At 41.4% G+C, this 21,058-nt stretch overlaps 2 protein-coding genes across 13 annotated transcripts in view; one reads left to right on the top strand and one right to left on the bottom strand.

Moving 5' to 3' along the window:
- LOC135094258 (platelet-activating factor acetylhydrolase-like) overlaps nucleotides 1–10,595 on the top strand; it is a 15,343-nt gene extending 4,748 nt beyond the window's left edge. For 3 of the 9 annotated variants that reach the window (XM_063994233.1, XM_063994231.1, XM_063994229.1), the window contains 9 exons: nucleotides 985–1,092; nucleotides 1,723–1,820; nucleotides 2,668–2,785; nucleotides 3,114–3,276; nucleotides 4,185–4,296; nucleotides 4,934–5,136; nucleotides 5,806–5,979; nucleotides 6,659–6,807; nucleotides 8,914–10,595. In XM_063994233.1, coding sequence (XP_063850303.1) covers nucleotides 1,005–1,092; nucleotides 1,723–1,820; nucleotides 2,668–2,785; nucleotides 3,114–3,276; nucleotides 4,185–4,296; nucleotides 4,934–5,136; nucleotides 5,806–5,979; nucleotides 6,659–6,807; nucleotides 8,914–9,041 — 1,233 coding nt within the window. In that variant the 5' untranslated portion in view covers nucleotides 985–1,004 and the 3' untranslated portion in view covers nucleotides 9,042–10,595. Of the gene's footprint in view, nucleotides 1–546; nucleotides 604–984; nucleotides 1,093–1,722; nucleotides 1,821–2,667; nucleotides 2,786–3,113; nucleotides 3,277–4,184; nucleotides 4,297–4,933; nucleotides 5,137–5,805; nucleotides 5,980–6,658; nucleotides 6,808–8,913 lie in introns of those variants that run through there. The other 6 variants (XM_063994238.1, XM_063994237.1, XM_063994236.1 and 3 more) reach the window with 4 other exon arrangements.
- A 296-nt stretch (nucleotides 10,596–10,891) lies between these two features.
- On the bottom strand, nucleotides 10,892–20,803 carry LOC135094256 (mitochondrial ribosome-associated GTPase 2-like). Of its 4 annotated transcripts, none has more exons than XM_063994228.1 (10): nucleotides 20,595–20,787; nucleotides 17,632–17,956; nucleotides 16,898–17,044; nucleotides 16,165–16,281; nucleotides 15,649–15,776; nucleotides 15,148–15,238; nucleotides 14,392–14,530; nucleotides 13,751–13,898; nucleotides 13,215–13,299; nucleotides 10,892–11,409 (listed from the first exon to the last, which is right to left on the bottom strand). In XM_063994228.1, the coding sequence occupies exons 2-10, from the start codon at nucleotides 17,932–17,934 to the stop codon at nucleotides 11,248–11,250; spliced, it is 1,320 nt and encodes a 439-aa protein (XP_063850298.1). In that variant the 5' UTR covers nucleotides 17,935–17,956; nucleotides 20,595–20,787; the 3' UTR covers nucleotides 10,892–11,247. The 4 variants fall into 4 exon arrangements, with proteins under 4 accessions (XP_063850298.1, XP_063850297.1, XP_063850295.1 ...); XM_063994227.1 differs by lacking the exon at nucleotides 20,595–20,787 and adding an exon at nucleotides 20,110–20,251; XM_063994225.1 differs by lacking the exons at nucleotides 10,892–11,409; nucleotides 13,215–13,299; nucleotides 13,751–13,898; ... (4 more) ...; nucleotides 16,898–17,044; nucleotides 17,632–17,956 and adding exons at nucleotides 17,973–19,483; nucleotides 20,110–20,285 and having other exon boundaries at nucleotides 20,595–20,803.
- Between the last annotated feature and the right edge of the window lie 255 nt (nucleotides 20,804–21,058).

The raw sequence follows: 21,058 nt of genomic DNA, 5'->3' as shown, positions 1-21,058 counted from the left end.
TTGTACATTCTCCTATTCTCATTCCCATTCCCATTGTTATTATTCCCAGACACTTTTTCTCAGGTTGCAGGAATATTGCTGGTACATTCCCAGTGCATGGCTGAAGGTGACCAAAAGAAAGAGTGAGGGGACTGGGAACCTTCTGTGTTGTATTCCTGCCATGATGGGCTTCATGTGCCTGGGTTGTCTTCTTTTAAGGGGGATCTTTGTCATATAGGTAGTGACAACGGTAATAGTAGTAGTAGTGATGGTAGTAGTAGTAGTAGTAGTAGTAGTAGTAGTAGTAGTAGTAGTATATTTCAAAAGAGTTATTATTTCTTGCTATTAATGTGCATAAGATCATATCATCATAACCATTGTCATGTAATCACTGCAGTCATCAACATCTTGTAATACCACCCTTGTTGCTTTGTTCCCTGAAAACATTGAACTTTGGCAGAGCTGATAATGTGGCCATGATGAGGTGCACTGGGGGAGAGGAGTGGTTTGTTTGTCACTTGTCAGATCTCTATCATGTCTCACAGATAAGGCTAAAGCTCTTACTATTGCAATGTGTGTGTGTGTCTGGGCTGTGAGGGAAGCAGGCTGGGTGATGCAGGCTGGGTAGGTGCTGCTAAGTAGACTAGCAGGACACCTCATTAAGTGGGTGTTGTGTGTGATGCTTCAATAAAGATAGTTTGATTTATAATTAGTAAGATATAAATGTGTATTTGCTTTGTCAAATAAACCCAATCAGTGACTCAGTGCATTGTTATATCTCTACTTGCAATAGAGATACAATTTGAGTTATAACTACTAAGATATGAATGTGTATGTGCTTTGTCAAGTAAACCCAATCAGTGACTTGGTGCAGTCAAATTGTACTGAGTCACTGATTGGGTTTACTTGACAAAAACACTTTCTTCATCAGGGAAAACAGATAAGGACAACTCAATGATTTATTCACAAATATAAGGAGTTCCCATGTGTTGTGGTGTGTTTCAGATAGCTAGGCGGCACTGCTGATGCTGGGATCGCTGCGGAACTCTGCCTTCAGCACCATGGCAGCCTGGCAGGCACCACGGTTCACCACCCACACACCCATCCCGCAAGGTGCGTGTATGTGTTGTTTTAGGTTTAGTATATGTACGGGATTTAAGTAAAGGTTAGGTTGTCTTATCTCTCTATCAATGTTTATCCAGCTTACTGCTAAATCCATGGATGGTTTTGTAGATATTACATTGTGTCAAACTCATTCCAAGCAGCTGTACTTTAGTGTGTGTGTGTGTGTGTGTGTGTGTGTGTGTGTGTGTGTGTGTGTGTGTGTGTGTGTGTGCATACAGGCAGTTGTTGATATCAACCTAATTATATGTATGCATTGGATATGAGTTGAAAAACAGACAAGCAAGCTTTAATTTTGTTCTTTTTGCATCCATGTGTGTGTGTGTGTGTGTGTGTGTGTGTGTGTGTGTGTGTGTGTGTGTGTGTGTGTTCTTACCTAATCGTACTTTTACAGGATTGAGTCAAGCATGTAATGTAAAGCTAATTTGTCATATTTATCTTTAAAGCTGTGATTGCTCCTTAGACACACAACTTGATCAGTCATTGGATTCCATTGGCTTATTGCTCCATCAGAACTATCTTCTCACATCTTCACTTTTTTTTTTTTTTTTTTTTTTTTTTTTTTTTTTGTACAATTTCTTACTGTGTCCTCTTATAATTATTGTGTGTGTGTGTGTGCAGGGCCTCATGTGGTGGGCTGTGTGGACATCATGATGGGGCGCTGCAAGGACGGTACCCTGATGCGCCTCTACTACCCCTGCAAAGTCTCCAACCTGCAGGTGAGGCAACGACATCCCCAGCAGTCACTGGCAGGCACTGTGCTGAGGCTCATTCTGAAACACTTTGCTTTTTCACAATGATTGTTTTGAAAGGCCACATAGATGACTAGCCAGGTTTTCATTTGTGTTTCTCCACTTAATAATGTAGAAATCTTGTTAATCTATCACTGGAACTATAAAATGCCTTTAAAAACCCATTTAACTTTAACTAGACTCTTTTGAAAGCAGTGGAGATGCAGCAAAGAAGTGTTTCAGAATATGGTATTTGGTGAGGCATGGGTGTTGGTTAAAGATGCATCGAGCTACTTACACATTTACTCTTTATACTGTAGTAACATACTGATAGATTTTGAGGCACTGATAAATGAGTCTAAAGGAAGGAGCCGTGAGGAGGAGTGACAGAGTAACCCTGACAGGAAACTTAAGGTACACTGCATCATAATCACACCTTAGTCAGGTACACAAGTGGAGTGTACCTGACCTTGACTATCAGCCAGTATAAAAAATCTACATATATCACCATGCTGTCACCCCATAAATACAGAGTAACCTCTTTGTATAAATTAAAAAAAGACATACTGATCTTTATTTACCTCATTCTGCTCCTTTTTTGCTTGCCTTTTCCATCTATCTACATACATTTTACAATAATAAATGCACTAATGGTATTTAAACTACTAATAGTAATACTACATTCAATTCACAGTCCTCCTCTTAGCCATACATCTCTCATATCTCTAAATAGATCACCTCTTTATCTACATACCTTTCCCCTAACACTCCCTACTCAGTTCTCCCTTCATAACTCTAATACATGATACACCCATTCACTCTCCTTCCCCCCCAGGCTCAGGCACACAATTGGACGCCATGGTTTCTGGGAGACGAGTACACGAGGGGGCTGGCGTCCTTCATCGCTCCCTCCATTCCTTCTCTCTTCAGTATGCTCTTTAACTGGAAAATGAGTGAGTATGATGTTCTGTGGCCCTTGTAATGATCTGACCTAAGCCTGTACCATCATATCAGCTTAAGGTAACACTGAACTCACCACCATTATCATCACCATCACTACCAATTCACTGCTACCATCACTATCACCACCACTGCCATCATCTTAGTCACCATTCTCTACCACCACAATCCAGACAACACTGAAGTTAGCATTATTATCACCACTATCATCATTGCCACTACCAAGTCACTGCTACCATCACTATCACCACCACCACCATCACCTTCAATTCTCCACCACCACAGCCATCACCGCATAACCAAAACAAACACCACTCCCAGGAAACGTGGCAACCCCTGCAGTGTGGGAGGCCGGGTTGATGAAGACTCGAAAGTGGCCAGTGGTGGTCTTTTCACACGGCCTGAGTGCCAACCGGTCCATCTACAGCACCGTCTGTTCCGAGCTGGCCTCTCATGGCTTTGTGGTGGCCGCGGTGGAGCACAGGTGGGTGGTGGTGGTGGTGGTGAAGAGGAAGATGATGTTCAGACAAGCACCTTCAGATAATGTTACAATGAATGCCTGTGTGTATTATTCATCTTAATTTCCTGTTCTTTATTCCTCTGGTTGGCATATTCATTGTCACAGCTGAGTGGTGATAATGAAGGGCTGGGTGATATAAAGAGGACCTCCGATATTAGTTATTGTAAGCCACAGGGGAAGATAATGCTATGACAAACACTTTAGTATATTAACGATCTTGATTTCCAGTTTTCTATTTCTGTGGATGGTATTTTCACTATGATAAGGGAGTGGTGGTGGTGAATACAGGGCAAGATGATGTTCTAATGAGCACCCTCAGACATCAGGTGTTGTAAGCTCCTCTTTTCTGTTTCCATTGAGGTGTCATCGTGTTTTTATATCGTCAGTGAAAGCTGTACCTGTTTGAACCAAAGACTCAAGAAGGATCAGTAGCAAAGTTCCATAGTAGAGTAAAGAAAGATGTACATTCATAGCCAAAAGTCAAATAGGTAACCTTTTTTTCACTCCCACTGTGTTCAGGACTTCTTTGCAGTCATACTTTAATCCAGTGAAAAATCTGTCGGCAGGTTTTGTAAGGGATTGCCAGCTGAAGAAATATATTGATAAAGATTAATAAAGGCAGAGGAGGTGAATTCTTGAGGTCACTTCTCTATTGACTACTTTACTTGTGCTGGTGTTCCTCCAACCTGGCATTAGTTTACTCCCTGTAGGTGCTTGAGGCCAGGGTATTTGCAGTGCGTGGATAGTGGATCGTTGATATTAAAGGTGTTTGTTCTGACATTAGTTTACTTCCTGTAGGTGCATGAAGGCCAGGCTGTTTGCAGGGTGTGTAGTGGAGTGTTGGTATTAATGGTATTGTGTTTTGCCTGCAGGGACAGCTCAGCATGTGCAAGTTTTGTCCTCAATGAAGACGGGAAGAGAGACTATATTCTCTTCAAGACTTTGCCTCCTGATGTCAAGGAATATGAACTTAGAAACCAGCAGGTGTGTGTGTATGTGTTTGTGTATGTGTTGAATATGTCACTGTACAGTCATTGAGTCTTAAAAATCACTAGTTTTGTGGCTTTCTTTATTGATTATGAAATTTAGTATTGTTTCAATCTTATCTCTAGTCTTGAAATTGCTAGTTGAAGAATGGCAGTCACAAGGCCATAGATATTGAAGGAAGACAATTATTGCATCTTCTCCTCCTCCCTCTTTTTTAATTATGAACTTCACCATTGTTTTTATCCCATCACTATATCTATAATCACTAATTCAGATATGGTAGTGGCAAGGGTCCAGTGTTAGAGGATAAAAACAAGGCATTCCAAGGATAGACAATTGATGCCTCCTCCTCTCACAGTCAGGTAAAGGTGTGAGTTGGGAAGACCAATAGTAGTAAAGTATCAGTGTAGGTGATAAAAAGAAGACATACCAAGGAGAGACATTTTTCTAACCTAACCTAACCAAGTACCAAGGAAAGACTTTTAACACCTTGGCCCTCTCAGATTAAGGTGTGAGTAGAAGAGAGCAACAGAAGTAATGTATTAGTGTAGGAAGATAAAAAGAAGGTGTACCAAGAAGAGACACATTTCTAACCTTACCTAACCTAACCAACACCTCCTCTTGTCCCCCTCAGATCAAGGTGCGAGTAGAGGAGAGCATCCGAGCACTGGACACCCTGCACAAGCTGAATGAGGGGCAGGCCAAGAATGAGTTGCCCTCCTCCTTCGACCTGCAGCAGCTGTGTGATGCCCTGGACCTCTCCCACCCTGTCATGAGCGGCCATTCTTTTGGGGGTGTCACGGCCATCACCACACTTGCAACAGATAAGAGATTCAAGTGCGTTCTGCTTTATATCTCGTTTTTTTTGTCTTTGTGGATGGATATCATGTTGGGGGAGAAGCAGAATTTTCATCCAAAGCATTTTTCAGTAGCCCAGACACATGAAATCAGTCACAAATACTCTTAAGGACAAGTTAATATGGAATGCACTTTTCACTAGCCCAGAGGACTGATAATTGCTGGGAAATGCTTAACACAGTGGAAATAAGTGTATGTTACTTGCTTTTTGGCTATAACTACACCTTTTCTTACTATTAATATTGCATGTTCTCTTCCATCCTTCCTCTGACCTGTCACCACCACCACCACCACTACCATCACTCACCGTCACTACCTCCTCCTATTCTTCTCCATTCATCCTCGTACTTCTCAGCATCATCACAACCACCACTCAGGCCAGCAATTAGAAACACTTTGCTCTCAGTTGTTTTCAAAGGCCACAGAGATGATCAGTCAGGTCCCAAGTGTGTTTCTCCTGTTAATAATGTAGAAATGTTGTTAATCTGTCACTAGAACTTTAAAAACATCCTTAAAAACCCTTGTAGCTTCAACTAGAGCTTGCAGAATGTAGTGGAGTTTCAGAATATTGTCCTCACTATCACCATCATATCCTGCTCCCTTCCTTCCACCCTCACTCACAATTTTTATAACATCACGTCTCCGCAGAATCGGTGTATCACTCGACCCATGGATGTTCCCAATCAAGGACCAAGTGACAGAGGTGTGTGGTAATGTGTCTCAGCCTCTCATCTGCATCTCCACCGAGGCATTCCAGTCTGATGCCAACCTGCAGGCCATGAGTTCCCTCCCTGCCGACAGCACCACTTTTGTCACTATCAAGTATGTTCTCTGTTCTTTCATCTTGTTTACGTTACGATGCCTTGCTATGATATCTTGTGGTGATTTCAGCCAGTTAACCTCAGCTAAAGGAACTGCCACACTCGCTTTTTAATTTTTGTACCTGACGCCTTAGCCCAATCCCTTGTGGTGATTTCAGCCAGTCGATCTTAGCTACAGGATCTGCCACTTATCCTCTGTTCTGTCACTGATGCATTTAGTGTGAGGTGGTTGAGTTTATTATAATGTAGCTTCTTTTTAATGTAAGAGTGGTTCTGGCCAACTAAAAGGTGGCAAAATGGAAGGACTACTGAAGATGCCAGTCCCAAAAGAGAGTTGCCAAAAAAGGATATCCAAAATTATAAAGAAGAGTTCAGGCTTAGAGCTCCAGAGTTTGCGAGTAAAAAGAGATGAAAGACTGGGAATACTGGCTAACTCTTTCATTAGGGAGATGAACAGAAAGTAGAGAGAACATAAAAAGCTTTGTATAAAGGATGAAAGACTGGGAATACTGGTTAACTCTCATTGGGGAGGTAGAGAGTAAGTAGAAAGCTGTGTATGATTATGTAAACTTTCCCTCCATGTGTTGTATGGATATGTGATAATTTAAGAACATTCAATTAACTTTCCCTTCACCTCAATCACTCCTGCACCCTGACCTTCTTGTCGCTGCACCACACAGAGGCACAGTGCACCAGAACCAGTGTGACACCCCTTTCCTGGTTGGCAACATCGGAAGGGCCTTTGTGGGTGTGTACTCCCCTCTTGACGCTCACACAGCTATGGACATCAACAACAGACTCATGCTCAACTTCATCGCCAAGCATCTTGGTAAGTGAGAGAGAGAGAGAGAGAGAGAGAGAGAGAGAGAGAGAGAGAGAGAGAGAGAGAGAGAGAGAGGGCCATATTCTAAAGCACATCTATGCCATATCTCAACTTTCAAAAGATTCTAGTTGAAGTTACATAGGTTTATAAGGATGTTTTTACAGTTCCAGTGACAGATTAAGAAGATTTGCACATTATTAACAGGGTAAACACTTGAAAACCTGATTAATCATCTCTGTAGCCTTTGAAAATTGTCATGATGAGAGAGAACAGTGTTTCAGAATACAGGCCAGAGAGAGAGAGAGAGGGGGGGGGAGATAAGGATGAAGGGATAAGGCAGGGAGGTGTAAGGAAGGCAGTAGGTAAGGAAGATATTAGGGAAGGGAGTAAGGGCTTGTAATGATAGAGATAGTAGAAGAGAAATTTTTGAGTAGTTGATGTATGAAAAGGAATGTGTTTGGGGTTTGTTACTGGTCTCCATTATATGTTATGCTTATCTTACTTATCTTTCCTCAACTGTTGACTAATTCACATAGTTATTCCCTCCATGGCACCACTAAGTCTTTTTATTCAGTGCAGTGACTCTGGGTTTTAATCTGAGACAAATTACAGTGTTTAAACTCCTCAGCACTTTATGGTATGGAAGGTTACAGTTATTGAGTGCTGTACAAGTGTGTAACATCTGGAAATCTAAGTGGCTGCTAAATTACAGTGTTTAAACTCCCCAGCACTTTATGGTATAGAAGATTACAGTTATTGAGTGCTGTTTAAGTGTGTGACATCTGGAACACTAAGTGGCTGCACTGCAGATAAAAAGACTTTCATCAAACAGCAATTAGATTTTAGCATCTCACTGCCTTCCACTCCTTGCTGTTTAACTCTTTCACTGCAGTATACAACAGTTTACACCACCAGAAGCAATGCATGGAATTTTTACAATCATCCACAAGAAAGGAGATAAAAAAACAAAAGAACATTTTGCAATTTCTAGGCTGTATAATGTTTAGAGGTGGCTGTGAAACAAGAAAAGGTGCCTCAGAGTGGTTGGTAATTAGGAAAAGATTTGTTAACTCTTTCATTATCAAAGTATTAAGTTGATAATATTCTGTGTATCTGCAATGAACCTCACTAAATTCAGGATTATATTTTTTTCATAATCAAGGGAGTTAAAAATAATTTCCAGTTACCATTAGAATTATTACTTTATTTACTACAGACTGACTAGCACCAACTGACTTCATGAAGCTTGCAAATGTTGTGTGGCAGTGAGTGGGTTATGTAGCAGTGAAAGAGTTAATGGCAGTTGAGATACTTTTCTTTCAGTAGATAGATGGTTATTAAATTAGTGATGCACTACAGAGGCATGAGTCACTAGTCTGAATAGTACCAGCACAAAACATGAGGGAAGTGACAACTTGTAAGAGAGAAATGATGACTTAAATTTGATTGCACAAGGCTTATATATATATATATATATATATATATATATATATATATATATATATATATATATATATATATATATATATATATATATATATATATATATATATATATATATATATATATATACAAGAGCACTGGCCAGTGGCAACAAAAAAGTTAAATAAATAAATTAATTAATGAGGGCCCACTGAGGTGCCAGTCACACAAGAAAGGTCCCAAGGCTGGCTGTCATGACCTTCCCATTGGTTCTGCCTCTGTGATTCACCAGTAGCTTGAATCTTATTTTTATTCAAAGAGTGCTGTGCAGTAGAAGTTGTCCATTTCCTCATAACGCTACTTTAGCTTAGTCTTTCTTATTTCCCCACAGAGATGCACTTTGTAGCTCAGTCATGAACCTTCCTTTACCTAAAGTAGAGTAGACAGATCTATTATGCTAATTTCCTTCCCTTTGTCACTACAACACACCCAAGCAGACCTAAGAACACTTGCAAGACTTTCAGTTTGTTAAGTTTCTAGAAGCACGTGAACATTTTCTGGTAGAGTAAAAAATGAGCATCTTGGGTGGCTGGTCTACTGAGTAGCCTTTCTGTAGTGCAACCTTCAGGACCTTAGCAGTGCATGTTGGGCAAGGCAGGGTGTGGCTAAAGCACTGGTCTTCCTCCACAGGTGAGAATGGGGCCTCACTAAACACCTATGTTCCTTACCTTGAGGCGCAGCAACAGAACATGGTCTCTGGTCTCTATGGGAAAGGCAAAGCTATGCTGGGATGGGATACTGGTTTCCATGGTGTTTGAATCCTGCCTTCCTTATTTCCATGGACCCTCATCTTCTCAACCATGCTTCTTCTCCTCTCCTCTATGTCTTCATTTTTCATCTACTTCATTCTCCCATATTGATCCTTAGTTTCTACGCATTGATGGTGGTGGACAGCATGGAAACCATTATCTTGACTCCATCTTCTTTCACTCTTAACACACACACACACAGTCCTCCACCAGACACACTTGCAATTGAGCTCCTTCGATCCACAGACGGACAAACACAGCTTTACCTTGAGTGCAAGACTTTCCTGAGTGACTGGAAGGACTTGACCCCAAAAGGTTTATATGGGGCGAGGCCTGACAGCTTCCCCTCTAAGCTGTAGCTAAGCCCTCACCAGTGTTGTGAGAAAATGACAAGCAATGAGGAAGCCTTCTGTGCACCATTTGTTTCTTCCCACCCTAGTGCTGGATGTGGAGGGTGTCTCAGAATGGCATGTGATGTATTAGTAGCCTAGAGAATTTTTTTATTATCATTGGTGCTTAGTACCCAAGGGCATTACACTCTTGTTTTTTGACCACATAATTCAAATTATATTGATATTTATTTGGTATTGTCATCAGTGTCATTCTTCTGTAGCCCAGTGTGTGGCCCAAGGCTGACTGGCTGCTGGAAGACTGTGATGTATGCCCACTTTAAGGTTATGGCATTAGATGCAACCAAAGTTTACCTTGACTCCTTCAACTGATCCAAAATCCAGGAGTCACAAAGAATGTGTTTGCTCACATATGTATACCTTATATTGCTTTCTCTTGGCCTAGGCTGAGGGAAATGAGGAGAGAGACTCTACCTCAGAATTGTTACCTTTGGTCTTTCTTACCGGGCATTACTGAAATGACTGGACGTTTCCTGCACTAGGCACTACATTCTTACAGCTGAGGCGTGAAGTGCTTCTGTGGAAGCTTAGGTGCAGTCGGTTATTGTTTTGTTTGTTTGTATGTGCATGTATTTGTGTGGTAGGGGCCATAGTTGCACTCTCTGTAGTCATTGTGGAAGAAATATGTCATTGTATTGCCTGCATGACAAGCAGCAGCAGCAGGCAGAGATTGAGGGAGGGAACTGTGGATTCCTTCCTCTGTTTTTACTTCCACAACGAGACATGACAGCTTGTCTTGGCTGCCTCCTGTTGGGGGGGTCTCAGCCCAAGATACATATATATATAGTGAGAGAGAGGCAGCTTAAGATATTTAATGTATTTATTTATCAGATATACTGGTAGATATTTTGAGGCAGTGACTGAATGTATACATCTATGTATGTATTATATTTTTAGATAATACTTTGTTGATCTGTTTTACAGTGAGTTTATTGTTTTGTTTTCTTCTTGTATGTGTTTTATAGAGCAAACTATACAGCACTCTTTTAATGATGTTTTATTATGCTGTTTATTTTGTTTTTGTCATGAGCTGCATGGCAGTGAATGCACCTGACACTTGCTTTATTTATTGATAAGTGACAGCAAGCCAGGGCCTGCACTGTGTTGCTGCTGCTCAAGTAATTATAATAGGAAAAATAAAAATGTAATAAGAGTCAAAGTTTGAATATTGAAGTGACTTAATACTCTCTTGGTGAAATACTGAGATGCAGAGATACAAGGAAGAGAAAAGCAGGGCAAGACCATCACTTCCTGATGTGTGGCAGTGTCATGAGTGAGGGAATGGTGGGAGACCTGCATCTTGTGCATTGCCATGAGGCAACTGAGGAAGTAACACTCCTCAGTGGCACACAGCCTTGCACCACCTCACCTGTGTACTGATGGGGTCTTGTTCAGTGTGTGCTCATCTCACACACAAAGGGAATGCAGTTTGGAAATAAAACAACCATATGTTGATGTACACTATTGTTACATGAACATTTATAAAAACTGTACATTTGTTTCTGATCTGTGTTTTGTGTTCACTGATGGTGGCCGGCCACCAACCATTCACTCATACAAGCACATGGTGTATTGTAATGGCTGGTAAGTAATTGCTGTCTCCAGTTGTTACTTTAGGTTTGCTACTATAATCTTGAAATCATTAATGTCTTTTTTTGGGAAATGAAACTTAACTGTAAATTGTGATTCACTTGTATTCACTCTCAAGAACCAACACCTCACACAACCAACCTGTCAAACCTAAGTCTTTGTGGTGTGAAACTGTTATATCAAGCCACAGCCACCCAACTCTCCAGGTGAACCACTCAGGTCGGCAGAGGGGTCTGGCTGACCCCAGTGTGGTTGGTAACACTGTGGTCCACCAGGAATCTGAGGAGGGCCATCAGCGGCACAAGCTGCTCCCCCATCTTGGCACTGACCGGCACCAGTGGAAGGTCTATGTGGGTTCTCACCTTCTCCAGATTCTCCTGTGATGAAAAAATGATGTAGCTGTGACTGTTAAGGTGAAACTGGTGGTAATGATTGGCAGGATTTGGCAAGAGGAAAAATTATTTGTATAAGAACACTAGAATGGGTGTCTCTCTCTCTCTCTCTCTCTCTCTCTCTCTCTCTCTCTCTCTCTCTCTCTCTCTCTCTCTCTCTCTCTCTCTCTCTCTCTCTCTCTCTCTTGTGGACAAATTCTTTTATGGCTCAAAGATTACTTAGCAAACAGAAAACAATGTTATTTTTAATAATGAAAAATCTTCCACAGCAACAGCCACACTTGGTGTTCTGCAAGGTAGTGTCTTGGGTCCCTTATTGTTTCTAATATACATTAATGACATTTCAAATATTTTTCTGAATCTAGAACAATATTATTTGCAGATGACATGACAATGTACTTGTCAGGCCCAAACCCAGATCAACTTATACATAATGCTAATGATAAACTAAAAAAGCTTTATGTATGGTGCCTAAGCAACAAACTCTCTATCAATACAACAAAAATTTACTTCATGCTATTTACAGTAAAACAAACTTTAAATCTTCCTCAATTATGTATAAATGACAAAAAAAAATTTTAATTTTAAGAACTGATAAAATAAAATTTCTTGGTGTTACTTATGATGATTCATTAACTTTTAGGCATCACATAAATAACCTCACTTTTAAAAATATCAAGACATGTCGCTCTACTTCATCAAGCAAAAGAATACATGCCACAAGAAGTACTTAGGACCATTTATTATGCCCACGTATATCCACTATTAACTTATTGCAATCCAATATGGTGCACAACTTATCCAACTTATTTAATTCCTCTTAAATTACAACTCAAGAAAATAGTAAGAATAATAACAAATAGTAATTTCTTAGAATGTACAAATCCTCTCTTTAAAGAAACAAAAATAATAAAACTAGATGACATTACTAAATCTGCTATTGCTACTTGCATGTATTCAAATAAGAATAAAATACAGAACCTCCTTCCATCTCATGACCATAACACCCACAACCGTGATAACCTCAGCATTCCCCCTCATCGACTTAAAAAATTTAAGCACTCAGTTTCTTATCTAGGGCCTCGTGTATAGAACTCTGTACCTCTCCAAATTCAGGATGCACCCTCTATCACCACATTTAAAAGAAAATATAAAAATCAGATCTTAGCTACCTACTAATTTAAATTATTACCTCATTCTAAAGCAACAGTGCATCCAGACTCTTGTTATCATATCTAGTACACTACTTTATATTGAAATCATCAGTATGCTACTGTTATTGTATCTTCTATACATATTCTAGAATATTTATCATTCCTATATTTTATTTATCATATTATGTATTATTTATTATTACTATTTATTATATTATCTGTATTATCTATTATCATTATTATTTATTATATCTGTATCTATTATAAATGAATATTTATCTATTATATTTGTTTTGTAAGCATTTATTGCAAATACCTTCATAAATCATAGTATTTAATGTTGGAAATGAACTGTACAACAAGTTATATCCTTGTTGCCATCTGCCACATTACTTAACCATTATTACTCAACATTTTGCCTGAAAACCTCTGCTTTAAAAAGGCTAACATTAATCCTCACTATGTATATATGTATATACCTCCCAACTGTAACTGTTACTTATTATTAATAAATATTCAAATGTTTCTCTCTCTCTCTCTCTCTCTCTCTCTCTCTCTCTCTCTCTCTCTCTCTCTCTCTCTCTCTCTCTCTCTCTCTCTCTCTCTCTCTCTCTCTCTCTCTCTCTCCATACATACCTGTGCATCAGGAAGGTCCATCTTATTGGCCACCACAGCATGGGGCCGCAGTGACAGTCCTTCCTGGTATTGCTCCAGCTCATACCTGTGAGGGAAAAGACAACAGAATAACCCAAAGCTCACATCACCTAGACATACAACTGTGAAGGAACCAACAGCTGCAGTGGAAGGAAAGGAACACGAGGCAACTCTTTGGCTCTGGAGTTAGTTTTTTTTCTTGTGCTGCAATGGTGCACATAAATAGCCCTCCTATCCCACTTATACAATGTTATACCTCCATTACAAAGCAACGGTTACAACCAAGAGGAGGTTTCAAGACACTTATCCTTTAATTTTGAATGATCCTTTTCTTTTTTGGCTCCTTGTGTTGCCCTTGGCCAGTGCCCCTCTTACATAAAAAAGCTGGGTTTTATACCAAAAGAGACCACAATGAACCATCTTGCTGAACTGACAATATTCTAACGCACCCAATCACAAACCATAACGTGGGAGATGTAGAAACTCTTACACGTGACAAACAACTAAGTCTGACTCACATGAGGACCTCCAGCTGCTCCCAAGGCCTGGGCTGGGAGGTGTCAATCACATAAAGGAGACAGTTGCACCTCTCTATGTGTCTCAGGAAGGTAAACCCCAGGCCATGGTTGCAGTGGGCCCCCTCTATCAGGCCGGGGATGTCTGCAACTGTATGAAGTGGTGGATATGAGAGGATTGTTTTGTTGTGAGCAAATCAAAGCAGCTTAAGTGGTGGGGATTAGAGGGTCATTTTTCTGTAAATTAAAATCATTCACTTCAGTTGGAAATAGGACATAGGTCAGTCATTTGTGTATTGTAGTGTGGATTTTGTTGGAAATAGGACATAGGTCAGTCATTTGTGTATTGTAGTGTGGATTTTGCTAAAGTCTTGAGCAGGAGTGAAAGGCAGTGAGTTAGAAAAATAAGTGGCAGGTTATTGAAAGAATAATAATAGTGAGGATTGAAGAGAGAGCCAGGTGTTAAAATTAATAAACCAAAGAAAACTGGAGGAAACTATATTAAAAAAAGAGAAAGACAAGATTTTCTCTATACGAGTACATAAGCAACTACTAGATATTTCAAAGCTGTCCACACCTCTTAATCCTAAATGCATAGTGACAACAACACTTGAGAAAACAGCACAAGCCCTCAGTCAGCTTACCTGCCATCTGGTGGTGGTCAGCATAGTGTATCATGCCCACGTGGGGGTTGAGTGTGGTGAAGGGATAGGAGGCTACCTTGGGCCGGGCACGGGAGATGGCTCGTAGGAGAGTGGACTTGCCGGCATTAGGAAAGCCAATCTGGGAGGCACAGAATGGACTCAGTAATTAGGTTGTTAGTGCTGAGTCATTAAGCAGCTTTAATAGACAAATTTATGAATGGGTAGGGAAATACATAGGTGTGTTTTATACAGGGACTGCCATGTGTAGGCCTGATGGCTTCTTGTACCAACCCTTATTTTCTTACATTCTTATATCATCATCATCCATAAATTTGTGTAATATTTTAAAGCTTCCTAATGACTCAGCATTAACAACCTGATTACTGAGTCCATTCCTTTCGTACTTTGTATACCAACACTGTAGGTTCACACGAAACATAACATTGTGTTGTGTGAGGCTACATTAGAGTGGTAGTGACACATTAACCCTCTCACACACTACACACTGCCCCATTCTCACCACACACTGCCCCACTCACCACACACTGCCCCACTCACCACACACTGCCCCACTCACCACACACTGCCCCACTCTTACTACACACTGACCCACTCACCACACACTGCCCCACTCACCACACACTGACCCACTCACCACACACTGCCCCATTGACCACACACTGCCCCACTCACCACACACTGCCCAACTCTCACTACACACTGACCCACTCACCACACACTGCCCCACTCACTCACCAGTCCAACGTCTGCCATTGTCCTCAGCTCCACTTCATAGCAAAAACTCTCGCCTTTCCCACCAAATTCAGCAACACGTGGCGCTTGGTCTCTGCAGCATGAGCGGTACATGTGTTACTGTGTGCCGGTCATTCTGGTCTGATGGGTCACCTGTGTCTCTGTTCCTAATGGCTGTTCAGCGTGCTGTCTGCCAAGCACTGAGATCTCTGACTTATTCAAGTGTAAGTAATCTCTAACAACTTAAATCTACATGGAGGAAAAGAATGGGAATTATAGGCAGATCAATATTATATGCACTGGGAAGATGGATTAGAAGATTACAAATTATATATATGCAAAAAAACAACAAGGTATAGGAGCTGGAGATGAATCAATACAAAAACCTAAAATATCCACATTAAAAGAGGGAAGAAGAGGAGCCATCTACCTACATATCCGGTGAACCAGACATGAAGTTGTGTCAAGAGGAACCTGTGTATTCTGTTAATCTGAGTCACTTACACAGGAGTAGTGAAGAAAACATTGCCCTTCCCACCAGCACCACCTCGGGCCGCTACAAACATGGCACCTTCCTCCTCCAAGTTTGCCACTACCCTCCCCTCCAGCTTGAACACTGTGCCCAATGGAACCTGCACCACAGAACACAGTGAGAATAGATTGAAATATGTTTAAAAATGCCAAGAAACGTACATAGCTAAGACTGAATTGGTCATAAAACTGATACAAATAAGGACTTTTTATATAAGAAGGGCACTGGTCAAGGACAACTAAAGGCAAAAAAAAAAAAAAAAAGGGGGGGGTCTCACTGAGATGCTAGTTCCAAAAGAAAGGTCAAAAGTATCAGCCAAAACTGGAGGATAAGTGTCTTGAAACCTCCCTCATGAAAGAGTTGAAGTCACAGGAAGGAGGAAATACAAAAACAAGCAGGGAATCTAAACTGAAAAAGTGAATGAAATAGATATGGAAACAACAACAAACAAGACTCATATTTAATGTACTGCAATGAGAGACACACACTTGAATCACCAAGTCTTTAGCATTGGCCCCATGACAGTCCCTGTTGCCTCCACCTTCTCCTTTGTCCCCCTGGATGTAGGAACTGATGTGGCCCAAGTCCCTCAGCCCCATCACAGCCTGCGGGAGAAGCTACAGTGATGGTCTTGCTCTCTGTTGCCTCACACAAGGGGTCCTCAAGTTACAATGGAGTTTTGTTCCTATCCCATGTCATCAACTGGTCAGAGCCAGCCTAAGTAAACATCTGCAGTATATCACTCACTCATTTTTTTTTTTTTTTATGTAGGAAGGACACTGGCCAAGGGCAACAAAAATCTAATAAAAAAAATGCCCACTGAAATGCCAGTCCCATAAAAGGGTCAAAGCAGTGGTCAAAAATTTATGAATAATAATGCTATAGATGAAAGATGTTTAAAGATGTTTAAAAATGCCAAGAAATGTACATAGCTAAGACTGAATTGGTCATAAAACTGATACAAATAAGGACTTTTTATATAAGAAGGGCACTGGTCAAGGACCAGTGCCCCAGATTATGTAAAGATATAATCTGGGATATAATATAACTACTGTATCTGTAAAATAACACATGGAGGACACACAGTAAATAATAATAATGAAATAAAACAGTAACAAAAAAAAATCAGCAAAGTGGAATATAAATGATAAGAAGTGCAAAATTAAGACTCACATACCAAGGATTCCCTATATTAGTGATCAAACACTAAGCTTTACTCACCTTGAACACCACATGCCCTCCATTCCCGCCATCTGCTCCATCCGGTCCTGCAAACTCCTTCCCAAATGTGCTAAGGAAGGAGATGCAGCCATCACCACCGTCGCCGCCCACCACTCTCACCCTCTGGTAGTCTAGGAAGTGAGTGGACTGGAACACATTCATTAAAGTGTTAGTCTTGTGTTGTCATTCTTCATATTCATTATTTATTTTTTTTTTACTTGGTTTTCATATCTGATTTTGCATTAGTGAGTGGAGTTTTGTTGTTATTGATTCTCACAGTATTAATATTCCTGTCCCATCAACTAATTCCTGAGTGCATAATGTATTATGGGATTATTAACCAGAGTTTTGTTCTTATTTATTGGCTGGTTTGCTTCTCACAGCATTAATATTCCTGTCCCATCAACAAATTCCAAAGAATAGAAGGTATTAAAAAATCACATTCATCCACTGACTAGATGTTTTGTTCTTAGTATAAATTATCTCTGTGTGTCAGTATTCATTTTGTCTTTTTTTGGGTTTCTTCTGTCCCTTTTCTATTTGAACGTTCTATTTTTTGATATCCTTGAATTGGTTACTTCTATTTGCTTTGAGAACTGCCTTATCATGTAATTGGAAAACAAGTAACCAAATAAATAAGTAAATAACTCAGACAATCAAAGTATAATCATTCAACACTGAGAAACTTTATAATAACTCCACTGAACACCCTTACTGCTTCCCTCAGCCCTCACCTTCGGAGCGTGTGCCCTGCTCTTGCTCCTCCGCAGGGCAATATATTTATCAGGCAGTTCACTCAGTGGACACTCCCTCAGTCCCTTCAGGAACTCTTTACTCTTGTCCAGCCACTCCTCCCTTGACAGACCACTGGTGCTCCCTGTGGCCTTGTATGGTCTCAGGATGTCCTTAGGGGAGATGTTGCCCTGTGCTGTGTTGGTCTCCCGGGAACAGTGACGGAAGACAGACACTTGGCCTCTCCACACAGCCCTGGTGAGCCTCCCACAGCACAAGGGAAGGCTGGGTGCCACCACAGACATGCTTACTTGCTATACAGGACGTCTGAAACAACAAGATGTCTGGTGTGAATTATTTAATGTCATGCTTTTATACAAGACTCATTACAAAATGGTGTATTATTTTGTATTTATATTAAGTCAGGTAACTGCTGTCTTGATCACAGGATAGGTGTGTGGGTCATCCCCAGTCATACACACTACCTCACCTCCACCCCAAGACACTTTTCAAGCTGCTGTCCAATCTGAGAGTGTACCTGTTTTGCACCCTGGTCAGACAGCGCCCCATGCCAGCTCCTGTACTCAATGCGATATGTGTGACTCCTGCGCCCCAGCACTGGGTGGCTGTATGAACTCAGCAGCCGGTAACTCTTAACTGTTCCTCTCCCCATGTTGGTGATTATCGTATCAATTGTCATGTTAAGAGTACCAGAGACCAGTGCATTGTTTTCACCACCTGATGCTATGGAATCCCAAAAGCTGAGGTCATAAATGTACTCCACTGGGCAAAGGCTCCACTGGGTGAATGTGAGGACATCACCACAAAGGCTGACAGACTGTCCCAATGCCCACACCTCATCCTCCTCCACACCACAGTGCCTGGCCAGGGCTGCTACACTCACCACACAACACACAACACTTCCTGCACAGCTTTGGTCATCACTGAAGCACATCTGGTCTGTAAAGTCCCTTACGGCAAGCTGTCTAGCAACTGGAGTGAATGAATGGCTGACATTTCTGACATTAAGGGTTACACTCTGGGACAAGACACTTTCCAGCATTTCTGTGTCTCCTGAATAAAACAGGATTACAAGAGGCTCCAGCTGTAAACTTTCCTCATTGATTCTGTATGACGGGTGACAAAATATGGTGCATTCTCTCTGATCTTTACATATACTAACAGTCTCACACTTCCCAAGACTCATGCACTGTGTCTCTTTCCTAAACACCAGTGTCTCTTGGCAGTAAACTGTGAGATTGGCACTGAGTAGCCCCACCACCCAGCTGTACAAATATCCAGCAAATGAGGACTTATCAGACATTATGTCCATCTGAAGCTGTGAGTGGAGAAAGGCAGGGAGTTTGATGCTGCAGCCATCACAGAGTAACACGCTTTCTGTGGCCTCTGCATCAAGTGGCTCAGGTGACAGTTCACAGACTTGAAACATGAACATCAAAGCTCCATCCTGGCAGAAGGTTTTTTCCAAGGACCTGTATCCTGTTGCTGTGTATCCGGGGAAGCTGTCTGGACTAAACTTTTGTATGGATCTCAAAACCAGGTCAGCGTAGGAGGCCATGAGCACCACCTTCCACGAGTCATCCCAGCGGCGCACCACTGGGTCAGGGGGCACACCGGCCTGACCTCCACATAGTGTCACCACCACATGCCCTCCACACTCCAGCACCTCCACTGCACTTTGAAAGAATTCACGAAGAAGTTTCCTGTTTAAGTCGATCCTCATCTTTCCGCCAACGTGTGGAAAATTAAACACAATGTGGGTGAAGCGGAGGTGCCGAATGACAGGGTGGAGGTGCAGGCGGGTGGCATCCACTCCTAATACAACCTTAACACCTGGAAACAGACAGGTGGAATTGAATTATAAAGCCAGGATTCTGCAGTACTACAGGAGCTACAAGTAAGGTGGAAGTACTGTAAAAGAAAAAAAAAAGGGCCATTATGTCGCCAGTCACAAAGTAAAGGTCAAAACAAGGTCATCCAGAACTGAAGGATAAGTGTCTTGAAACATGCAAGGAATAAAATAGTAAATATTAAAATTATGAACCACATTTGTAATAGCTCAAGAACTAAATGACTTATGTATTTATAGAGTCATCGTGAAACAGAATTAAAGAACCTTACCGATATACCAATACATTCACATTAAAAGTACAAGAATCAAACCATTTGTAAGCAAGACTGAAATAAATAAACATGACTAAAACAGGAAGAACATAAGAAAATAAGGAAGCTGCAAGAAGCCATCAGGGCTACACATGGCAGTCCCTGTATAAAACACACCTACCTATTTCCACCTATCATTCCCATCCATAAACCTGTCTAATCTTTACAAGCTCCCTAATGACCCAGCACTAACAATCTTACTAAGTCCATTCAATTCCTCCACCAGCTTAGAAAATATATAATGATTGTCAAACTCCTCACGTCCCACAAGTAAGGCAACACCTCACTCAACACACCTCGCTCAACCAACACTTCCACGTTGCTTCTTGCCCTCTCACTCTGCTGCTCCTGAAGTGAAGTGGCCGTGAGGTGTATCCCGGCACACAGGCCCTGCTGGGAGAGTGACGCGACAAAGGAGAAGTCCCCCTCCCCAACAAACAGCACTCGCGACCCCTCAGCAAAGTTCATGTCTCTGGGGTAGTGAATGAAACCTTGTCATAATTTGTTAGTGTTAATATTAGTATTAGTGTGTGCGTCTGTGGTGTCGGTAGATATCAATGATCCCACGGTTTGTTATGCCCACACCTCAATCGACGTCCGCAGATACCCTTAGGGGAGCTGAGGGCGTGACATGAGCTTTTCAAACATTATTTGATGCAAGTTGTGTAGAGTGCCATGTATCAACTGAGTGGAACCAGAAATAATAAACAAATAAATTGATAAAAAAAAAAAAAAAACTCTTAAAGAAAGCATGGACCCTAAATCCTGCCAGAAGCAACACCTGCAGGTGACTCAATAACTCAGAGCGTCCACTTGGCGAGCCTCATTAGCGCCGGGGTGCCCAGGTGTGGGTGGCGAGGGCTAACTAGTTGGGTGGCACTGGACAATTAGAGGCCCCGGGGGAGGATGGGACCGTGAACAGGGAAGAGAGGGAGGGGAGAGGGACAGGGAGGGGGTGCCATCAGCTGTGTGGTCACGTGACTCACCACAACAAACCAGGGGATGTTCACTTCGTCTATTATTTTTTTCTCCTATACTACTCAATCCTTTCTAAAAACTCTGGGATCCTAGTATTCTCCTGTTATATCCTTGCTTTTTTACCCATCCCCACCCTGTTTTTCCTGTATTATTATTAATTTACTTTTTCTCAATAAATAGTTAAAGCGTCAAAATTTACCAGGTGGGGTGTTGAGGCCCTGGGGAGTGCCAAGGAGGCTTCGATCCCTCAAGGCGGAAAACAAGGTT

The sequence above is a fragment of the Scylla paramamosain genome, chromosome 45 (assembly GCF_035594125.1).
Source record: "Scylla paramamosain isolate STU-SP2022 chromosome 45, ASM3559412v1, whole genome shotgun sequence".
Taxonomy (NCBI): domain Eukaryota; kingdom Metazoa; phylum Arthropoda; class Malacostraca; order Decapoda; family Portunidae; genus Scylla; species Scylla paramamosain.
Note: the sequence above shows the minus strand (reverse complement) of the source record. Positions and strands in the feature narration are given on the sequence as shown.

Coding starts and splice junctions, on each gene's coding strand:
- LOC135094256 (XM_063994225.1), bottom strand. CDS start 20,281: ATGAACTTTGCTGAGGGGTCGCGAGTGCTGTTTGTTGGGGAGGGGGAC. Junction 19,484..20,109: donor GGAAGTGTTGGTTGAGCGAG/GTGTGTTGAGTG, acceptor GTCTGTTTCCAG/GTGTTAAGGTTGTATTAGGA.